This window comes from Dasypus novemcinctus, chromosome 14 (assembly GCF_030445035.2).
Source record: "Dasypus novemcinctus isolate mDasNov1 chromosome 14, mDasNov1.1.hap2, whole genome shotgun sequence".
Lineage (NCBI taxonomy): Eukaryota > Metazoa > Chordata > Mammalia > Cingulata > Dasypodidae > Dasypus > Dasypus novemcinctus.
This window is the reverse complement of record NC_080686.1, coordinates 36,203,518-36,226,576: the sequence shown is the minus strand read 5'-3', so window position 1 is coordinate 36,226,576 and position 23,059 is coordinate 36,203,518. Positions and strand designations below refer to the sequence as shown.

General features: G+C 40.5%; 1 protein-coding gene across 26 annotated transcripts in view; it reads left to right on the top strand.

Annotated features, from left to right (window-relative positions):
- The window catches only part of STAU2 (staufen double-stranded RNA binding protein 2), a 330,295-nt gene that overhangs the window by 403 nt on the left and 306,833 nt on the right, over window positions 1-23,059 (top strand). For 2 of the 26 annotated variants that reach the window (XM_071207878.1, XM_071207863.1), the window contains 2 exons: window positions 9,588-9,653; window positions 12,176-12,230. Coding sequence is in view for 7 of the 26 variants with exons in the window: in XM_071207866.1 (XP_071063967.1) it covers window positions 9,636-9,653 (18 nt within the window). In the remaining 19 variants the exon portion in view is untranslated. Of the gene's footprint in view, window positions 1-129; window positions 219-351; window positions 561-764; window positions 905-930; window positions 1,102-7,605; window positions 7,679-9,587; window positions 9,654-12,175; window positions 12,231-23,059 lie in introns of those variants that run through there. The other 24 variants (XM_071207866.1, XM_071207860.1, XM_071207874.1 and 21 more) reach the window with 23 other exon arrangements.

Here is a 23,059-nt window from a genome sequence, read left to right as displayed (position 1 = left end):
ACCAGGAGGTACAGCCCGGCGCGCTCCGTGCACTCGCTCGCCCTCGTCCCCCAAGCCCTCGGGTACGGCCCTCGCCCCGGCGCCCGCTCCACCCGGGCGGGCCCCACGGCGCCCGCGGCGCCTGCGGCTGCGGGGGGCCGGACCGCCGCCAGGGGGCGGACGCGGCGCCGCGAACAATGGCCGCGTTGGGCCGCAGGCGGGTGGCGGGCGGCAAGGAGGTAGGGCCGGGCCGAGCGCGCGACGCGAGCCCGCAGAGGGCCGGGAGCGCGCGCGGGAGCGGCTGCGCAGGCGGGGGTGCGCGGCGCGGACCCGGGAGGGCGCGGCGGGAGCGGAGGGGAGGCGGGCGGAGGCGGGGGCGGAGGTGGGGGGCGGGGAGCCCGGGGGGTGGCAGCCGGCGGCGGCGGCCGAGCGGGGTCAGTTCTCTGTAGTGTTTGCCAATGTTGGAGCCGCCCGCAAAGTGTCTCTGGACAGAAGGTAAATACCCTTGTCGGAGGCGCCCGGGAGGCCCCGACTTCCGCCCCGCTGGTGGAGTACGCAGAGGGTCCGGGGGAGCCCTGCAGGTTCGCGGCGCGCGGCGATCCCCGGGAAGAGGGGCCCCTCCGCGGCCTCCCCTCCCCCGCGCCTTCCCTCCCTCCTCGGGCTCTCCCCGGGGAGGGGGGAGGGGAGGACGACGGAGGGGGTGATGCTCAGGGCAAGGAGGGGGCCGGCGGAAGAGGAGGCGGAGGGGTTGGGGGGGCGTGTGGAGGGGGTGGGACGACACAGGTGTCCTGAGGGGAGGAGCCGGGAGGAGGGCGAGGAGGCCGGCCCAAGTGGGGGGTCTCGGGGGAGGCAGGAACCCGACGGAGGGCGCAGACGCGGGGATGTTGGGGGCCGGGGAGGGCACGGCCGGAAGAGAGGACGGCGGGTGAGGTGGCGCGCGGGGGCGTGCGGGGGAGGGTCCTGGGGGGGCGGGGAGATGGAGGGAGGCCCTGGAGGTCTGCGGGGTTGAGCCCGGGGAGCTGGACCGGGATCTGCGGGGCCAGGGTGGCATCCGGGGGGTGGTGGCGGCTATTTCTGTATAATGGGCAAGTGGTGAAGACGTAATTCGCCGAAATGGGGAAGGTAGGTGGGGCCGAGGGGACAAAATGTATCCTATGACAGGCAAGTTGTGCCGTGGCTCTTACGAGCTACCACCCTGATGGCTCGGCTTAAAGGGGTAGTTGGCAGTTAGTGACCTTGCCGGGGCGAAGGGAGTTGGGCCGAGACCAAGATCAGTTACAGAATCCACGGTGTGAGGGAAGGGACTCCAGTCTCTCCTGGGGAGAGCCGGGGATTGTGGGGGGTGGGGTCATCTGCCGAGGCCGTAGTGGAGATGCAAAACTGGATTCTTAGGAGGGGGCCAGGGACGATGGCCTCGGACTTCTGCAAGTACCTGGAAATATGTGCATAAATTTTCATTTTTGAATAATTTTTCAAAAGGGTCCAAGCTTGCAGTGCCTCTCCCCTTCCTCCCCCCCCCTCCCCCCAATAAAGCTTAAGAACTACTTGGGTAGAAAAGGACCATCCAGTTAGGGGAATTTACTAAAGAATTTTAAAGTGGGTGGATCTGGCAAAAAGGATAGAGATGATCTTTTAAAGGTATTTCAGTGTTAACTGAAAATCTTTATTATTTAATGTTTGATTTCACAATTTTGGTGAACTGTGAAACTTCTCTTCCGATGCATCCTTATGTTTCAGGAAAGTATGGAATACTTGAAATCAAAATTATGATGGACAGGCAGGATCAGCTTGTAGGAGAAAAGATTGCAACATTTCTCCAGGAGGCTGTTTCTTCCCCCTCCTTGCTTCTTAGATGATTCAAATACAATGTTGTCAATTGAACTGCAGTAGATAAACCTTATTTAATAAAACCATCAAAACCAACACTTATTCTCCATCTCGGTTTTTTTTTGTAATATCGCAGAGGTTTTCACTGTTTATATTTTACTGCAAACCAGAGATATCCCATATCACTTGAATTGGAGATTTGCTGCATTTTGCAGCAGGCCTGTATTAAATTTGTGAAGCAGTTATGCTAAGCTGCATGGTGTGTAGGCTTTTTTCCCCCTGGTATAGTTCAGACTCAAGTCATTGCCACATTTCCTTGTGTCCAGGTGTAGCCTGAAATTTACACCTATGTGATCATTAGTTTATAGCAGGGGTTCTTAACCTTTTTTGTTCCACGGACCTCAATCAGGTGAAAACCAGGGACCCCTTAGTAAGTCCACACTCTACTGTGTAGTATTTAATAAATGTATCACACCTGCACCGACATGTCCTCGCAAGAATGTTTTTCTGAATTCAGTTCAAGCTCATGGACCCCTTGTTTCCTCACAAATTACTGATTTTTTCCCTAAAAACCAGTGTTTTTTGTACGTAAAGACATTGCTGTATAATCCAAGTGTGTACTGTTAACTTTAGATAGAATGTTATATAATAATTTTTTTGTTGTTTTAACTCTTTGGAAATAAGTTTAAACCAAAAGGAAAGTTGAAGGAATGAGAAAAATAGAACCCCCCCCCCCCATGTAATCTTTACTCACATTCACCTAATACCATTTTACCCATTCGCTTTATTGTTTGCTCTGCGTCCTGCAATATATATATTTTTATCCCCCCAAGTCAGGCAGTATATTTTTTTCTGGACTGTTTGAGGGTAAGTTACATACATTATGGCCCTTTACTCCTAAAAGCCCGAAACTCATATAAATTTTTCATTTTAGCTTACTTGACTTGCTCGGAATGAAGTTCTAGCATAGAGTGGCTGGTCTGTTTTTCAACTAAGAAAAAGTTTTTCAAATACCTAAGATGGTCCTCTAACTTTTAAATATGTAAACAATACAGATAGCGGGGCTGAGTGGTTTCCCTTTGATTAGATCAGTTTCTACAAGATAGTTTTCTTAGTTGTTGGGTTGTATTTTTGTGTGTGTGTGTGCCTTCTGTTTAGTGCTTTTACTCTTTTTTTGGTACATATTGAGTGCTGGGTATCTGCTCAGATGTTAAAAAACTAAATTCTGTGTTAATATTTGACTGCATAATTTGAGACAAGCACAGTATGATCAGATCAGATATAGATTATATTTGTGCTTCTCTTTTTCATGTTGCTCAGGAAAATATTAGATGAGTGTGTAGAATCCATAATAATTATATATTATATTTATGCATTTATTATTGTTTGATTTTGAGTAATTCTCCAAGGTGATATTTGGAAGCTGTGTTCTTATGTTATCCTAGGAGGTCAAGCCTCTGACTTTGTTATAGAAAAAGTATTTAAGAAGTCAAGTCTTTATTTATGATTTAGTGTATAGTCAAGAGAGGAGGACTTTAAACTAGACAGAGCTGGGTTTGAATCCTAGCTGTGTGACTATGGGCAAGTACCCTAACCTTTAGAGACATGGAGCTAACACCTACATCCCAAGGTGATGAGGATTAAGTCAGTTAATGTAAAAAACGGTGAAAGATGGCACCTAGCTTATAAAACTGGTGCCTGGGAAATGTTTGTTTTCTTTTTTTCTTGTCTGGTAGTATACGGAGTATTTCACTAAATAGGGTATGGCGTGAGACTTTTATATCCTTAGAATCTTTCGTCGGCTCTTACGAGATATTCAAGTTTATACTAAATTTTTTCATTTTCCTTACATAAAAGCAAGGTTGTTTTTTTCCCCTTCTTTTAAAAAGAAATTAAAAAGAAAAGCATTTTTTAAGCTTTTTAAAGGCTCCCATTAATTTTTCCCCCATTAATTCTTATTTTTTTTTATCCCCCCCCCCCCCCCCCCCCCGGTTGTCTGCTCTCTGTGTCCATTCCCTGCGTGTTCCTCTGTGACTGCTCCTATCCTTATCAGTGGTACCCGGAATCTGTGTTTCTTTTTGTTGCGTCATTTTGCATGTCAGCTATCGTGTGTGCGGCTCCATTCTTGGGCAGGTTGCACTTCCTTTTGCGCTGGGTGGCTGTCCTTACGGGACGCACTCCTTGCGCATGGGGCTCCCCTATGCGGGGGGCACCCCTGCGTGGCAGGGCACTCCTTGCGCGCATCAGCACTGCGCATGGGCCAGCTCCACATGGGTCAAGGAGGCCCACCCAGGGTTTGAACCGCGGACCTCCATGTGGTAGGCAGATGCCCTATCCATTGGGCCAAGTGTGCTTCCCTACCATTAATTCTTTAACGTAAAAATTTTTTAGTTTTGAAGTAGTTTGCAGTCTAAGAATGGGGCTAGTAAATGTTTTTACTTTTATATTTAAGTGAGAATTACATCACAATTGTGGAATGATGTCAATATAAAAAGAGAAGCAGATGTGACTCAACTCATATAGTGTCCGCCTACCATATGGAGGGTCCAGGTTTCGATACCCAGGACCTCATGACGTGTGTGGTAAGCTGGCTAATGCACAGGGCTGCTGGGTGCAAGGAGTACCATGCCACGCAGGGGTGCACCTGTGTAGGGGAGCCCCATGTGCAAGGAGTGTGCCCTGCAAGGAGAGCCGCTCTGCATGACAAAAAAGTGCAGCCTACCCAGGAGTGGCACCACACATACGAAGAACTGACGTAGCAAGATGACACGACGACAAAAAAAGAGAGCGGTTTCCTGGTGCCACCTGACAATGCAAGCAGACGCGGAAGAACACACAGCGAAGGGACATGGAAAGCAGACAAGGAGAAAGGGGAGAGAAATAAATAAAATCTTAAAAAAAAAAAATTATAGACGATAATCATAATGCAGTTTAATAAAGCAGTACTTAATATTTGAGGATTATATAGATTTTAATTATGTAGTTTTCATTTATGAAGTTGGTTTTATATAACTCATAATAAAAACGGTGGGTAATATCAGCAGTACATATCAGATGCAGGTTGGGCCTTTAATTCTTCATGGTCAGCAAATCTTCCCTAGTTTGTAGTGCCTCCTTTCCATAAACTATTCCACCTATTTCATTTAGTATCTTATTGGAATCCAAACTGCATGTCCTCATGTGTCTTACTGGGTATCACTGTAGAGCATTTGTGGGACATCTGAATAAGTTTTCCTAAGAGTACTTAGTTGTAATTGGGATGAACTGTAGCTGGAATCTCTTTTGAAGGGGAGGAGAGAAAGGTGGGTTTTATGAAACCATAAGTAGTGTAAACTGGTAAACGTTGGCACCTAGCATATAAAATTGGTGTCTGCTAAATGTTTTCTTTTTTTTATCTGGTGGTATATGGAGTTTTTCACTGAATAGGTGTGGAGTGAGACTTCTGGATACTTAGAATCTTTCATCGGCTCTTAGGAGATATTCAAATTTATACTAAATTTTTTCATTTTCCTTACAGAAAAGCAGGGTTTTTTATGTAGAGTGCATAAAATGGCTCTATATTTTCTTTATATGCCTTGATATTTTATCAAATTTTTAAAAATATAGGATAGTAGACTGGACAGACCTTTAAAGGAAAAATGAGGTCTTAAAGACACTGTGGGCTTTCTGAGAAGTCCATGGTATAATTTTTATGCTGATAGAAATCTGATATAACTTGCTTGATGGAAAGGAATAATTTCAGAATGTTTTCCAGTTACCTCACAGGGTTTTGTTCTTTTAAGATTTATTTTATTTATTCCACCCCTCTCCCTTCCTGCCTGCACTCACTGACTCCTCCCTGTGTCCGTTTGCTGTGCGTTCTCCTGTTTCTGTTTGTCTTCTCATGTAGGAGGCACTGGGAACCAATCCCAGGACCTCCAACATGGGAGAAGGCATTCAGCACTTGAGCCACCTAAGCTTTCTGGTTTGTTGTGTCTCTCGTTGTCTTTCCTCTGTGTCTCTTTTTTGTTAAATCATCTTGTTGCATTAGCTCACGGTGCAGACCAGCTCCCCATGGTGTGCACCAGCTAGCCTTCACCAGGAGGCCCTGGGAATTGAATCTGGGACCCTCCCATATGGTAGATAGGAGCCCAATTGCTTGAGATACATCTGCTTCCCCAGAGTTTTTTTCTTTTGTTTTGTTTTTAGGAAGTACTGGTGGGGATTGGTACTGGTTTAGGAGGTACTGGTGGGGATTGAAGGTACTGGCACCTTCTCTAAGGGAAGCAGATACTCAACCACTGAGCTACATTTGCTCTCCCAGTGTACTTTTATAAACATTAGTTTCATATGTTTTAATTTGTGTAGTTCCTTGCTTTATAATTGAAGGAAAGAAATATTTAAAATTTGCATGGTCAATTTTAAGTGAATAGATGCTTTTATTTTTGTTACTTTGTAACACCACCTTTTGTATATCAGAAAATAAGGAATGTTGTAAAAATGTGCCTCTTTGTCTTTACTATGTCTACCTGTCATCAATGTTACTAAACCCCCGTGTTGAAGACACATAAACAGATCTACACATAAGCATTTGTAACTTTTAAAGGGTTATATTAAATAAAAACAAAATGGATTTCTCAGTGTTGACAAGTGCTTAATGTTTAATTCCAAAAAGTAAGGCACACTAAATCACAGAGATGCTTTTAGTGGTATATTCATGTTACCTTCCAAATGAATTATTTTCAGTAACAAAAAGAAAATTCTTTGTGTGTGTGTGTGTGTATATTTTTAAAAGATTTATTTATTTCTCTCCCCTCCCCCCCCCACCCCGGTTGTCTGTTCTCTGTGTCTATTTGCTGTGTCTTCTTCTTTGTCTGTTTCTGTTGTCAGCGGCACGGGAATCTGTGTTTCTTTTTGTTGCGTCATCTTGCTGCGTCAGCTCTCCGTGTGTGTGGTGCCATTCCTGGGCAGGCTGCACTTTCTTTCGCACTGGGCAGCTCTCCTTACGGGGCGCACTCCTTGCGCGTGGGGCTCCTCTACGCAGGGGACACCGCTGCGTGGCAGGGCACTCCTTGCACGCATCAGCACTGCACATGGGCCAGCTCCACACGGGTCAAGGAGGCCTGTGGTTTGAACCGCAGACCTCCCATGTGGTAGATGGACACCCTAACCACTGGGCCAAGTCTGCTGCCTATATTTTTTTATTTTTGAGGTACCGGGGCCAGGGATTGAACCCCAGACCTCATATGTGGGAAGCTGGTGCTCAACCACTGAGCCATATTAGATCCCCATATATTTTTTTATTATATCTAGTGTATTTTAACACTTTGTCTAATGCTATGCCTTTTAATAACTTAATTTTTGAGTTAAAAATGTAGATGCTTAGATTTCATAATTGCCCACCTTCAAATTGTTACTTATTTACTCATGTTGAGTAGAGAATTTAGTTTTAGTCTTAGTCATTACTACCTAAAACACCATAGAATTTTAGAATTGAACAGGATTGCCTTATATATTGCTGCATAACAAATTACTCCAGAATTTAAGGACTTAAAAAAGAATAAACATTGCACAGTGTCTGTGGGTTAGAGATTTGGGTGCAGCTTAGCTGAGTGCCTCTGGCTAAAGGTCTCTTTTGAGATTGCAGTCATGCTATCAGCTAGGGCTTCAGTCTCATTTGAAAGCTTGACTGGGGGGAAAGAGGAGCTTTCAAACTCAGTCATGTGGCAGATGGCAGAACTCAGGTCTTTGTGGGCTGTTGACCTGAGGTCTTGGTTTCTTGCTGATTGGTGGTGGCCTCCCTTGTTCTTTGCTTTGTAGACCTCTCCAGAGGTCAGCTCAGGACAAGGCAGCTGGCTTCTCTATGAACAAGTAAATGAGAGAACAAGAGCAGGTGAGCACCCAAGGTAGAAGTTACAGGTTTTTTATAACTTAATCCTGCAAGTGGTATCTCATTATTTTGGCTGTATTCTGTTTATTTGAGTTTGCCTACCTCAAGGATATTAGTTTACTTTTTAAAGATTGGGAGAAAAAAAAAAAAGATAACTTAGATATACAAAAAAAATTTTTTTTTGAGAATAGTTTTTTTCAACCAACAGTGCTGAAACAAATGAATATCCACATGCAAAAAAGTAAGTTGCATTCCATGCCATATACAAAAACAAGTTAAAATTGGATTACAGATATAAATGTAAAGCCTAAAACTATTTTTTTAACATTCAAAAATAAATCAATTTTATTACACAGACACACACAATCATATTAATAGGTGCATCAAATGCATTTGACATAATCTGAAATTTGTTTTTTTTTTTTTTAATTTCTTTGTCTTTATTTTTTTTTCAACGTTACATTAAAAAAAATGAGGTCCCCATATATCCCCCCCACCCCCCTCACCCCACTCCTCCCATAACAACCACCTCCTCCAACGTCATAGGACATTCACTACACTTGGTGAATACATCTCTGAGCACTGCTGTACCACACGGGCAATGGTCTACACTGTAGTCTACACTCTCTCCAGTTAGATATACAAATTTGACCAAGGTTCAAGATAACCTGAAGAGTTTAGAATAAAACTGAGATTCACTGGTATCTAGGCCTTGTGCTCTTTCTACTACATTGTCCTCCCCTCTTAGGAAGGGTGAAAATATAAAAAAATAAAAATTGTTAACAGCTTCTGAGGACACGATTGTAAGAAACCTACTAAAAGCTTTCAGAGTTATTTTGAACTGAACCAGTTTGTTCTTTTGACCGAATGTTAGCCTGTATATTTAAATGCATCACAAGAACCTTTGCTTCTTAGAGAAAATTCAATATGAATATTATTTTAGAGCATAAAAAATTTTACCCGTGATAAATTTATTTGGGTTAGCTTTTTTGCTGTATATCATGATTGTGTTATTGCTTTATAGATTATTTTCTTAAGGGGTCTATACATAATTTATGATCTGTGTAGACTTTTCCTATTACAAAAGCCCTGATTTATGTATTATTTTAAAAATTAGGGCTTTGCCCTTCTTTGGCATCTGTATGTAAAATTAAGTGTAGAAGAGATTTCCACATGGAAAGAAATATTACCAAAGGATGATGATTGGACCCAGAAAGAAACAAACTCAGTGTAACAATACATATATTGAGGTGTGAGATGGGTGATTTTTTTGGTTAAAATTTTATGTGCAATTTTAATGTGCGTCTTGTTTTATAACAATAATAAACAAAACCGCAAACTTAAGAAAAAAAGAGAAATTTAATCTGGCAAGGCAATTTATGTACTCTTTTCTGTATCACATAAGAAATTATTTGTGTTCCATCCTCTCTAGGCTTAATTTATCGTGTAGAGTATGGGAGCAAAGCTGCTCTTAAACTTTACTTGATAAAGGGAGTTACACGTTTAAAATATATTCTGAAACTTTTAGTTTTTTTTTTTTTTTTAAAGCAGCTTCTCTTTTGCTAGGATTATCTTAGTGCTTTACAGCCAGAAGGGACTTTGTTCCAATTAGATCAGCAATGTCCAATGTAGTAGTCACTAGGCACATGTGATTAAATTAATTAAAATGAAATAAAAAATTTACTTTCTTGGTTGTGCTAGCCACTTTTCAAGTGCTCGGTAGCACATATGGCTGGTGGCAATTGAATCAGACAGTGCAGATAAAGAACGTTTTCCTCATCATAGAAAATTCTTAGCTGCTCTAGATCATTTCCATTTTATATTTGAATTTAATCAAGGGCATGTGTTTAAAATACTAAACATAGGGATCACTGACTGCGCTGAACTTTATTTCTTCATTTTTACTTTTCAGTTTTTGGAGCCGTGAGGGATACAGCAGTTTGGTCAATATTGTCTTAACATGCTTCAAATAAATCAGGTGAGTTTGTATTAAGGCATGCCATACTTATAATGTGCTTTGGCCATAAGTTGTATAACTTTTTAACTCAGCTTTTTAATTACCATAACCTGACCACCACTGTTTAGAGCATTTGCATACTGTGTGTTCATCATAGGAGACCGAGCAGGGCAGGTTATTTAAGGATTGTAGTTATAGTCCTGAAAGTCAGTGTCTTACTGTGCAGAGCAGCATAGTCTGTTTTTTTTTGTTTTTTTTTTGATGTCACATCCCTGTAGTACTTGTTGGTGTGTTCAGAATGCTAGCGATAGTGATATAGCTTCAGTGAGTGCCAGTTCTGCAGGCTGAAAGCATTTCTAGCGATCAATCTTGTAGTTGTACTAGTGTGTTAAAAGTTTTCTTTTCGAGAGCACTAGGTAAGCCTAGCAGGAAGTGCTCTGATAAATGAACTAGATCATATAATTCCTTACATTAACTGAATGAAGTACTTTTCTTAAGTCTAGACATTTAATTTAACCCTTTCTGAACAAGTAGGGCATTGTGTCATAACTATATTGTTAGCAAATTCTTCCTTTTATTCCTTTTGCTCATCATGAGAGATTTAAATTTTTTTTTTTAATTTGAGGAAGTAATTCTTTTCCTTCTCCCTCAATCCCACTTACCTTGCCCAAGGAACCTCCTTTAGTTCCAGTGTATCAGGCATCATTGATAAGCCAGTGACTTCTAAGTTTATCCCTGATCTAGACCTCTTTTCTGAGCTCCAGACTCACATAGCAGTTACCAACTCGATCTCCTAGCATGGATGTCTTTATAATTTAATGTATGCCCAAGGAACAATTTAAATGCCCCAGTTACACTAGACTGCTTCAGTTCTTAGATTGGGCCAAGGTCATTTCAGCTTTACAGACGTTGCCCAGGAGATTACCTCTGTCTGGACCACTCTTCCCCTCTCTGTGAGGCTCACTTCTCCAGAAAGTCTTTCTTGACTCCCAGGGCTGGTAATTGCTCTGTAGCACCCTGCCCTCTTATTTAATGACATTATGACGTTTACAGTTTTATTCAAATATTTAATTATTCAGCATCTCTCCCTAGTTAAATTGTATGTTCCATGAAGGCAGTGACTTAGTCTGCTCATTTACTTTTATATTCCTAGGACCTAGTACAGTTCTTGTATATAGTTTGCAAATAATTGGTTAAATGAGTGAATGAATGGTGATAATAGGGTTACTAAAGCAAGGAGATTGCCATGCTTTTCAACAATAACTATGTGTTGTCAGTTTTGGTATTATGTCACGCTTGTTTTACACAAATGATATTAACATAAAACCTCTCCCTTATGCAAAGTGGTACTTTGAATTTTCTCCTTTTACTAGAATTTTCTTGCACAATAAATAATGCATTCATCAGGGACCTTACTAATACAGGCTCTGCAGGAATCTTACAACTATTGTGCCTAGTGCTTCTTTTACCTCCACAGCTGCTATCAAAACCTATTGTAAGCACTGAAGATGCTTTATGGGACATGATTTGCAATCTATGTTGTAGGTGTAAAGTTGCTGCTAAATGACTTTGTATAGATACCTGCCATTAATTATATGGGTACACTTAGAATTTGTTTCATATTCTACCATTGGTAGATGGAAAAGAGCTCATTCATTGGAAATTATAGTTTGTGGATTTGTACTAATCAAGATTTACTAACTATAGTTATGTTATAGGTCTTGTTGAATCATACGCCACATTTTGCATCTCCACAAGCAGTTTCCTGAGCTTTCATTAGAAATTGTATGCAGTGCCTGCATATATACACACTTTCACCCTTTGTTTGTAAACAGATATGTATTTCTAGAGTTGAGTGGTGAATTCCTCTTGTTATTGATGTTAAGTTTCACCCCCTAGAATGTTTAGGTCTGGTGGGGGAGTTAGGTCTAATTTGGAATAGTAGAAACTATAGAGAAGAATCTTTCTTTTCAACCCCAAACCTACAATTTTTGGTTTTAGATTCACATTGAATTCTTAAACTTGTTAGAAATTTTCATGTTTTCTTATTTTCATGCCCATTACTTTCCCATTAGAGTGAGAGTTCTCAAGATAAAAGTGAAAAGGCATGATAAGGTTATTTAAGCTGTTTCTTAACTGGAAACAATTTTAGATTTTTACTACGTGATTTTCAACATTGTTTTTAGAATTAGTACTAAATTTTTATTTGGGAAGTCTTTTGCTTTATTTTAAAATGCCTGAATTTCTAGTACTAACATTCTTCCATATGTTTCCTGTAATTATTTAAAAATGACTAGACTACTGAATTCCAGGTTATTTTTGATTACCTCTTCCTGACATTAATGTTATTTTGGAACATGGAAAAGTTCCAGGTTGTTTTGGTGATGGCACTTCTACCTTTAAATTATGAGCCTAATTTTTGCTTTTGCCTTTTAAGAATGTATGCTGTTATCCATGTGCAACCCATGCTTATTGTAGAAAACTTAGGTAGTATAGATAAAAAGAAAAAAAAAATCACATATAATCCCACTATTCTTTTACAGAGATAATCACTGCTAACATTTTGGGGTGTATACTTCTAGATTTTTTTCTCTGCAGGTATGTTTTTATGCAAGTATATGTTACTTAAAAACACTGAGATTATGTAGTACGTAATATTTTGAAATAATAATAGTCCATAGTTTTGAAAGTACTAAAATTTATTTAACCAACCCCTTATTGTTAGACAGATTTTTATATTACAGTTAGTGCCATGTTGAATTTTTATTTATTTATTTTACATTTATATGTGCCCTTTTGTCCAAATGTTGCCTTAAAATAAATTATAGAAATGGAAATACTGGTCAAATGGGTATGTAAATTTATAGATATCAAGAATGCCAAATTATATCTACCAGAAGTATATGAGATGCCTGATTCCTTATTTCCTTGATACATTTTCAATCTTTGCCAATCTGTCTGACAAAAAGTGGTATTTTAATTTGCATTTCTTTGATTTGTTTTATATTTGTTGTTGTTTTATGTTTGACCTGTTGTGAATTATTTATATGTGTCCCCTCTTATCTTTTCCTTTTTGTTTTTTGTTTTTCCAAATTCTACTCAATTTATTCATTTTTTAAAAAGATATTACATTAAAAAATTATGAGGTCCCCATTCACCCCCACCGCCCCCACCCCACCACTCCCCCCACAGTAACACTCTCCCCCATCATCATGTCACATCCATTGTGTCTGGTGAGTACATCTCCGGGCATCGCTGCACCCCATGTCCCGTGTTCCACACCATAGCCCACACTTTCCCACATTCCATCCAGTGGGCCATGGGAGGACATACAACATCCGGCAATTGTCCCTGGGGCACCACCCAGGACAACTCCAAGTCCCGAGAATGCCTCCACATCTCATCTCTTCCTTCCATTCCCCGCACCCAGCAGCCACCATGGCCATTTTTTCCACACCAATGCCACATTTTCTCGATTATTAACCACAATAGTTCATGAATAGAATATCATTAAGTCCACTCTGATCCTTACTGTATTCCTCCTTCCTGTGGACCTTGGCTTGGTTGTGTCCATTCCACATCTATGTCAAGAGGGGGTTTAGATTCCACATGGATATTGGATGCAATCCTCCTGCTTTCAGTTGTAGGCACTCTAGGCTCCATAGTGTGGTGGTTGACATTCTTCAACTCCATGTTAGCTGAGTGGGGTAAGTCCAGTAAATCAGAGTATAGGAGCTGAAGTCTGTTGAGGCTTAGGGCCTGGCTATCATATTGTCAGTCCAGAGATTCAGATCCCCTAGATATATCTTAAACCCCAGCACCAACTACAATTCCAGTAAAGTAGCAGGAAAGGCTTGTGAAAAGAGATCACATCTGAGTCCAGCTCCATCACGCAGAAACACCTGCTCCAAAGAAGGGCCAACTGGCATGGCAGTGAACCCCATCTGCCTTGACCATAGAACCTGTGGTCTCTTTAGCCCTCAAAAGGACCAATATCTGGGGTTGTATCTACTTTATCTGTCTCTGAGACTGCTCAGGTGTGCATAAGGGCAATCCTTCTGACAACCTCCAGACTCTTTTTTAGAAACTCATAGCCATATGAACTCATTTGTCTTTTTCATTTCCCTCTTACTTTAGGTCAAACAGCATTTTAAACTCCTGTTTTTATATGTAGACAGGGATATTCTGCTGGTTCTTCTCCTTTTTGGTTTGTAAATAAAATTCTCTGGGTTATATCACTTGAGAATTTTCTGAGCTAGTATTTCTAATCATTATTTTATATTTTTTCAATCATTATTCAACAAGTATCCGGCACCTGCTAGTGGGCACTGTACTAGGTAAGACTTCAGTATATTTTTGGGCCTTTTTCCGTGATGATTAATTATAAGACCTTAGTGAAAGGCAGCTCATTTTAACATTAAGTTGTAGCAAATATGGATTAAAACACAGTAGCTATAAAATATTTTATAATGACTAGCTAAAATAGGCCCAAGTTTTTGTGATTAGTTAGTAGGCAGACAGGATAGGTCTCTGTGTTCAGAGGGGTAAGGGAATTCTATATTAGGTACCTGGAGCTTTGGGAGAGCTTAGCAGCAGGGAATTTACAGAGGTCTAAGTAGTCTGGTGGTTCCTTTTAGAGAGGTTTGGTAATAGATGTTGGGAACCTGAAAGCTAAGAGGAAGCTTTAAGGACTGACTGAAATGAAACAGGGACAACAGACAAGGACAAGACAGAATTTCATTGTCAGAGCAGTAGGAGAACCCTGTAGGACAAGAGGGATCCAGGTGTAGTAGGAAGTTGTACCAAGATATTGTATTATACAGTATAAAGCTAGGGTAAGTTCATCAAGGGGTAATGATGCTCTCTCCTTGGTTTGTTGTGAGGAGTAATTGAGATAACAAAGGCGAAGTGCATAGCACTGGTCGTGGTACTACTGCAGCTGCTATTAATACTGCTATTAATGTGACTGCTGCTGTTGCTGCCCGGCTCTGGAGTTTGGTGGGAAAGGATGGCAGATACTGAGGTAGGTTATTAAAGTACTTGTTTTGGGGAAATGAACCATTTGGCCACTTTTCGAACCCAGGTTGGCTTCAAGTGCTTTGCTTCTCTTTCTTGCCATAGGCATTAGGAACGCCATTCTTTTGTCTTAAAAGCTTCTGCTACTTACTTATTTTTTCTCCAAGGCTGGCTGTGGAGTAAGATCTAGTTTTCTCATCTCATCCCTTATGTAGCCATAGACTACAGTCTACATTTAGGGGATAAGAAAAATTAGCATAAGGAGGAAAAAAGGTGTAAGAAGGACATTTGACTTTTGCCATGAAGATGTAATAGGAAATAGATTTACCCTTTGCATAGTCAGCTTCCTAAGAGGCCCCAGTGATCTCCTGGTATTTATATACCTGTGTAGCCCCCTTCCACATTGTATCCAAGGTTAGACTTAGTAACCAACAGAATACGGTAGAAATGATGGATCATTTTTAAAACCTTTTTTATTTTGAAATACTTTAAAAATTAGAGGACAGTTACAAAAATAATGAAAACCCCATATGGAGAACTTCAACATACCCCTATATCCCCAGGTAGCCACATCCACCAGTTTCAACTTTTTGCCACATTTGCTGTGTCTTTCCATCTATCAAATCAATTAGTCTGTATTTATTAATCCCATTTACTTGAACACTTGAACGTAGCTAATCACATCATGTTCCTTGAACCCTGCTTTTCCTATGAAAAAGGATTTTCACTTATATATCCACCTTAAATGTAGTTCTCAAGCTTAAAGAAATTTAACATTGGTATAAAGCTTATAATGTATATTAATGTTTTTCATATGTCCCAATAAATGTCCTTTTGAGCCTTTTCTCCCCCCTTTTTAGAGTACGTCCAGGATCACACAGATTGTGTTTGTCATTGTTTCTTTAGTTGCTCTTTCTTTCTTTTCTTTTTATAAAATTGTGGTTGGATAATTTTTGAGTCTAGGTTATGAAAGACATTGTGGCTTCTGCCTTCCCCTGCCCCACTCTCTCCAATTGTCTACTCTGGGAGAAGTTAGCTGATTGTCTACTCTGGGAGAAGTTAACTATCATGTGGTGAGCAAGTCCAAAGGAAAGGCAGGTCTAGTAAGAAATTGAGGCCTCTTGCCAACACCCAACAAGGAAGTGAGACCTCCAACCAACAGCATGTGAGTCAGGCATCTTGGAAGCATCTTTCAGCCTTAGTCAAGCCTTAAGTCTTAGACTACTGACCAACCAACATCTGACTGCAACCTCATGAGAGACCCTAAACCAGAACCACCCAGCTAAGCCACACCTTGTTCATTCCTCAGAAACTGTGCAAAATAATAAATGCTGTTGTTTTAAGTCACTAAGTTGGGGGTAATTTGTTACACAGCAATGATATACCCTTCTTTCTTAAATAACTTGAGAATGTATATTGTTTGTAAACTATGATTTTTAGACATTAGATAACAGGCAGTGCTGGCCTGTGATCTCTAAATGAATGGAAGCAAATGAGGTAAACCCATTGTACCAGCTTACAGTCGAGTCTGGAGGTAGTTCATAGGTTGCAGCACAGGAGGGAAGAATCAAAACCAAGCCCAGCAGTCTTGCTGAGTTGAGAGACAGAGAGGAGCTGGGGAAGGGTAAGGTGGTTAGAATTGCAGGATAGAGTATCAGAGATCAGGGAGCTTAAGAAAAGTACAAGTGTGTATGTATTCTGGAGATCTGTAGAGAGTTCTCCTCAAGTATTTGGTTGGGTTCTGATCTGCACATGATATCAGGAAACTACCCAGTGCCAAGGAAACAACTGGAAAGCAGTAGGAAAAACAACTTCTAGAGCTCACACAAGTCTGGGAATAGTTTGTGACCTACCAGCCAGAGTATTAAGACCTTGTAATATATGAGGCTTTGGGCCGAGTCCTCAGAAGGCTTCAAGTGATTCCAAGTAACTTCACTTTGTTCCAGAACAAAGTCCAACATTATTTAAAGGAATACAGCACAATTTAGAACTCAGTAATGTGAAATTCACAGTTTCTGCTGTCCGGTCAAAATTTAAAACTCTTGCCTCACTGCAGTAATGGAGGGAGCATCTACAGAGGTCAGTAAGGAAATAGAGGACTTGAACAATACTATAAACCAACTTGACCTAACAGACATATAAAATTACTCCACTCAGGAAGAATATACATTCTTCTTGAGTGCACATGGAACATTCTCTAGGATATAACATATATTAAGCTACAAAACAAGTCTTAATAAATAGAAAAAGTTTGAAATCACACTGTTATCTTCCGTGACTACAATGGACTGAAGCTAGAAATCAGTATCAGGAAAACTGTAACGTTCACAAATATGTGGAAATTAAACAACTAGTGGGTCAAAGAAGAAATGACAAGAAAAATTAGAAAATAAATTGAGACAAGTGAAAATGAAAACACAGTATACCAAAACATAGAGGAAAACAATGATTAGAGAAGAGTTTGTAATAGTGAATACATACATTAAAAGAGAAGAAATCCAGAGATGTATTCAGCAAATGCAATAGATGTGTCATGATGATGGGGGAGAGTGTTGCAGTGGGGGGTGAATGGGGACCTCATATTTTTTGAATGTAATATTTTTAAAAAATGAATTAAAAAAATAAAATAAAATAAAACATTACTAAGAAGGCTTAAAAAAAAAAAGAGAAGAAAGCTCTCAAATCAATAATAAGGACCAAGAAAAAGGAGAGCAAATTAAACCCAAAACTAGTGAAAGGAAAGATAATAAAGATTAGCGAAGAGTTAAATAGAAGATAGAAAAATAATAGAACCAATAATATGAAGAGTTGTTTTTTGAAAAGAACAAAATTGAAAAACTTTAGGTAGACTGGCAAAGAAAAAAAGGGAAGTTGCAAATTATTAAAACCACAAGTGAAAGTGGGGATATTACTACTGTTTTTACAGGAATGAAAAAGGATGGGAAGGGAATACTATGAAAAATTGTATACCAACAAATTAGCTCACCTAGATGAATTGGACAAATTCCTAGAAACACAGTGTGGCAGACTGAGTTATGTACCCCAGGAAAAAACATGTTTTTGATCTCAATCCCTTTCCTGTGAGTGTGAACCCATTGTAAATAGGACTTTTTTTTAAGATGTTATTTTTAGTTAAAGTGTGGCCCTCTGAATCAGAATGAGTCTTAATCCTATTACTGGAGGCTTTATAAAGAGAAAACTTTAGGGGAGGAGCTGGAAGCCAGAAGTACGGAACATAGAAGAGAAAGGAGGGAGCATTGCCACGTGATGGGAAAGGCAAGGAACCCTAGGATTGCCAGCCAGCTAGAAGCTATTGACCCTGGAGGAAGCAAGCTTTTTAGCCTGTGAAGCCATGGATCTGTAAATTCCTCTTGTTAAGCCAACCTATCATATGATATTTATCTTAGCACCTAGCAAACTAAAATACAAAATAGCAAAAACTGACTCATTTATTGATATTCTACTATAAAACTATTGTGACTAGTAATAGAAGAAATTTTAGCATCGAGGTGGAGAAAGTGGCCACAATAGTTGCTGAGGGCAGAGAGAGGGAAGAAGAGACGTGATGTGATGTTATGTGATATTGCAGGGTCAGATGCTGGACTTTATATATCCTGCCATAACCCACTGAATGTACTTGGGAGGAGAATGAACTACAGGGTAAACTATTATCTATGTAGTGCAGCAGTGCCCCAAAATATGTTCACTGAATGTGATGAGTGTACCACAATGATGCGGGAGGTTGTTGCTGTGGGAGGAGTGGGGTGGGAGATATACGGGAACTCTTATGTTTTTTCCAAAGATTTATTTATTTATTTATTTCTCTCCCCTTCCCCTCCCACCCCCACCCCGGTTGTCTGTTCTCTGTGTCCATTCGCTGCATCGTCTTTGTCCGTTTCTGTTGTTGTCAGCAGCATGGGAATCTGTGTCTCTTTTTGTTGTGTCATCTTGCTGCGTCAGCTCTCTGTGTGTGCAGCACCATTCCCGGGCAGGCTGCACTTTATTTTGTACTGGGCGGCTCTCCTTATGGGATGCACTCCTTGCGTGTGGGGATCTCCTACGCGGGGGACACCCCTGCGTGGCAGGGCACTCCTTGCGCACATCAGCACTGCGCATGGGCCAGCTCCACACGGGTCAAGGAGGCCCGGGGTTTGAACGGTGGACCTCCCATGTGGTAGATGGACGCCCTAACCACTGGGCCAAGTCTGCTTCCCCTCTTACTTTTTTTTTTTTAAAGATTTATTTATTTATTTAATACCTCCCCTCCCCCGATTGTCTGTTCTCTGTGTCTATTTGCTGCGTCTTGTTTCTTTGTCCGCTTCTGTTGTCGTCAGCGGCACGGGAAGTGTGGGTGGCGCCATTCCTGGGCAGGCTGCACTTTCTTTCGTGCTGGGCGGCTCTCCTTACAGGGTGCACTCCTTGTGTGTGGGGCTCCCCTACGCGGGGGACACCCCTGGGTGGCACGGCACTCCTGCGCGCATCAGCAGTGCACATGGGCCAGCTCCACACGGGTCAAGGAGGCCCGGAGTTTGAACCGCGGACCTCCCATGTGGTAGACGGACGCCCTAACCACTGGGCCAAGTCCGTTTCCCTCTTATGTTTTTTAATGTAAAATTTTTTTGTGATGTATATATTTTCAAAAAAAATACAGTTTACAAAAATGATGAGGTGGGGGGTGGGGAGAGGGTTATATGGGAGCCTCTGATGTTTTTTGTTTTTATGTTTTTTAATGTAACATTCCTTGTGATCTATTAAGTTTATTTAAAAAAAAATAAAAAGAAATAGAAAATCTGAGCAGATATATATCAAGTAAAACTGCATCGATAATGAAAATCCTTCCAGTAAAGAGAAGTTCAGGGCTAGGTGGCTTCACTGGTGAATTCTACCAAACATTTAAAGAATAGTAAACACCAGTCATTATCAAATCTTGCAAAAAATATCAAAGAGGGAACACTTCCTTGTTCAGTCAATGAGTCCTGTAATACCCTGATACTAAAGCCCAGGCAAAGATACCACAGGAAACAAAAACTGAAATGAACATGCTTTTTAGGAATATAGTTGCAAAAATGTTCAACAAAATACTAGCAAATGGTATCCGAAAGCATACTAAAAGGATTATACGCCATGAACAAGTAGAATTTATCCCAGGAACACAAGGGTGGTTCAACATAAGAAAACCAATCAATGAAATATATCACAATAATTGTACAAAGGAAAAAAGAAATCACAGATCATCTCAACTGATGCAGAAAAAGTATTTGATAAAATTCAATACCTTTTCATGATAAAAAATACTTAGAAAACTAGGAATAGAAGGGAACTTCCTTAACATGATTAAAACCTTTTATGCAAAACCTAGTTAACATCATACTCAATGATGAAAGACTAAAAGCCACCAAACTTTTCTGCAGATGCTGCAGTGTTTTATATTCTGCTGTGGAAAAGTTTAGTAGTTCCACAAAAAGTTAAACAGAGTAATTCCACTTCTAGGTATGTACCCAAAAGAATTGAAAACAGGTATTTAAGCAAATACATGTATGTACATGTTCATAGTAGCACTATTCACAATATCCAAAAGGTGAAAACAGTTCAAATGTCCGTCAGTGGATGAATGGATAAGGAGGTAGTAGTATATGTGTGCAATGAAATATTCAACCATAAAAAGGAATTAAGTATTGATATGTGCTACAACATCGATGAAAATATGCTAAGTGAAAGAAGCCAGACACGAAAGATCCTATATTATAATATTTATATGATATTCAGAATAGGTAACTCATAGAGACAGAAGCAGTTTGGTGGTTGTCAGGGGTTGCGTTTAAGAAGGTACAGGGGAACAACTGCAATGGTACTGATATTTACTTTTAGGATGATGTAAAGTTTTGGAATTAGAGGTGGCAGTTGTACAACACTGAAGTATTTAAAGCCAGTGAATTGTTCACTTTAAAATGGTTAATTTTTGTGTTATGGAAATTTCACCTCATTAAAAAAAATTTAAAATACTTGCAAAGAAGCAGGAAAATTTGTCCCATAACTGAGATAAAATATTTATAGAAGACAAAGATGGTTGTTTTAGCAAAGATGTAAGCACAGTTGCTATTAATCTGTTCTAAATATTCAAGAAAGTAGAAGAGGGAAGTGGATGTGTGCTCAACCGATAGAGCATCCACCTACCATATGGAGGGTCCAGGGTTTGATACCCAGGACCTCCTGACTTATGTGGCAAGCAGGCCCACATGCAGTACTGCAGCGCACAAGGAGTGCCATGCCACGCAGGGGCATCCCTGTGAGGGTGTGCCCCACATGCAAAGAGCGTGCCCTGCAAGGAAAGTCACCCTGCGAGAAGAGAGCGCAGCCCACCCAGGAGTGGTGCCACATAGACGAAGAGCTGGTGCAGCAAGATGACACAACAAAAAAGAGACACAGTTTCCCAGCGCTGCCTGACAATGCAAGCAGATGCAGAAAAACACACAGCAAATGGACATAGAGAGCAGACCACGGGAAAGAGGAGGAAAGAAAGAAAATAAATCTTAAAAAAAAAAAAATAAAGAAGGTAGAAGAAAACAGGAACTTGGTGAAGATAGAAATAGACATTATGTATAAAAATTACTCTTGGAATTTTTAGACATGAAGAATATGATACCTGAAATTAAAAAATGCTAAATGGGTTAATAGCCAGTAAGATAGCAGAATTAATCATCATTGGGTTTGATATTCTGATTCATGCCACATCATAGATGAACCTTGCACACATGCTAACTGAAATAAACCAGACATAAAAGGACAAGTATTTTATGATCTCACTGATATTAAAATGATTAGAATAAGCAAATTCATAGAGTCAGAAACTAGAATATAGGGTACCAGGATCACAGGTCAGAATTGGAATGGGAAATTAATGCTTAAATGATATGGAATTTTTGTTTGGGGTAATGGAAAAGTTTTGATAATGGTTAGTGATGGTGGCACATCACTGTGAGTGTAATTAATAGCATTGAAATACATATCTGAATATGATTGGAAGGAGAATGTTAGATTGTATGTATGTTAACATATATACAAAAAATCCATGGAACTAAACTCATTGACTATCAGTGAACCTTGAGTTAAATCATGTACTGTAGTTAACTTTAAATTATAAACAATATGTTATCATTAATTATAAGAAATGTTCCACAGAGGTGCAAGGTGTTTAAAATAGAGTGGTGTAGCAATTTGATATTGATGAATTCCAAAAAGAAATACCAATTGTGTTTGTAAACTGGTCTGTTCCTTTGGGCATATTAGATTGTATTAGACTCAGAGGTTTCACTTTTAAGTTATTAAACCAAGATTAGAGCTTTTATTTGACCACATCATTAGGGTGACTTGATTTGAGTCCCTGTTTATAGCTACCCAACAGTTAGGGCCTATATAAATGAATGCTTAGTTAATGACAGGGGAGTAAATACACGGAGAAAGAGAACACAGAAGCAGGAACGCAGGAAGAGAGAATGCTTCATAGACACAGTCCCAGGAAGAGAGATGAGCCTGATAGTCTATAACTGACCTTGTGGAGAGAACAAAGCAACTGAGCCTGGAAAGAAACAAGCCCTGGGGAGATTGACAAGCCTTATGCTAGCCTACAGCTGAGATCAGAAGAAGCTGGGACCATGGAGCCTTAATAAGAAGAGGAAGGCTGAACCCTTACAGAGACCGGCAGCTATCTTTCTCCAAACATGTGGCAACAGACTTTGGTGAGGGAAGTAATTTACTTATTATGACCTTGTGATTGTAAGCTTCTACCCCAAATAAATACCCTTTATAAAAACCAACAGGGAAGTGGTTGTGGCTCAACCGATAGAGTGTCCGCCTACGTTATGGAGGATCCAGTGTTCAATACCCAGGATCTCCTGACCTGTGTGGTGAGCTGGCCCATGTGCAGTGCTGCCACATACAAGGAGTGCCGTGTCACGCAGCTGCGTAGGGGAGCCCCACATGCAAGGAGTTCACCCCGCAAGGAGAGCCAGCCCTGCACGAAAAAAGTGCAGCCCGCTGAGGAGTGGCACCACACACACGGAGAGCTGATGCAGCAAGATGATGCAACAAGAAAAGTGACACAGTTTCCTGGTGCCACATGACAAGAATGCAAGCAGACACAGAAGACCACACAGCGAATGGACACAGAACAGACAATGGCGGGAGACGGGGAGAGAAATAAATTAATCTTTAAAAAAAAAAACATATTTCTGGTACTTCGCATCAGCACCCCTTTGCCTGATGAGTACAGGTGGTATATGGGAGTTCTGTATTCTATGTGTGATTGTTCTGTAAATCCACAACTTCTCTGATAAAGAAAAAGAATTTTAAAAAATCATTGTGATGTGGGGTATTGGGGAGAACTCTATTTTCTGTATGACTTTTTCTGTCAT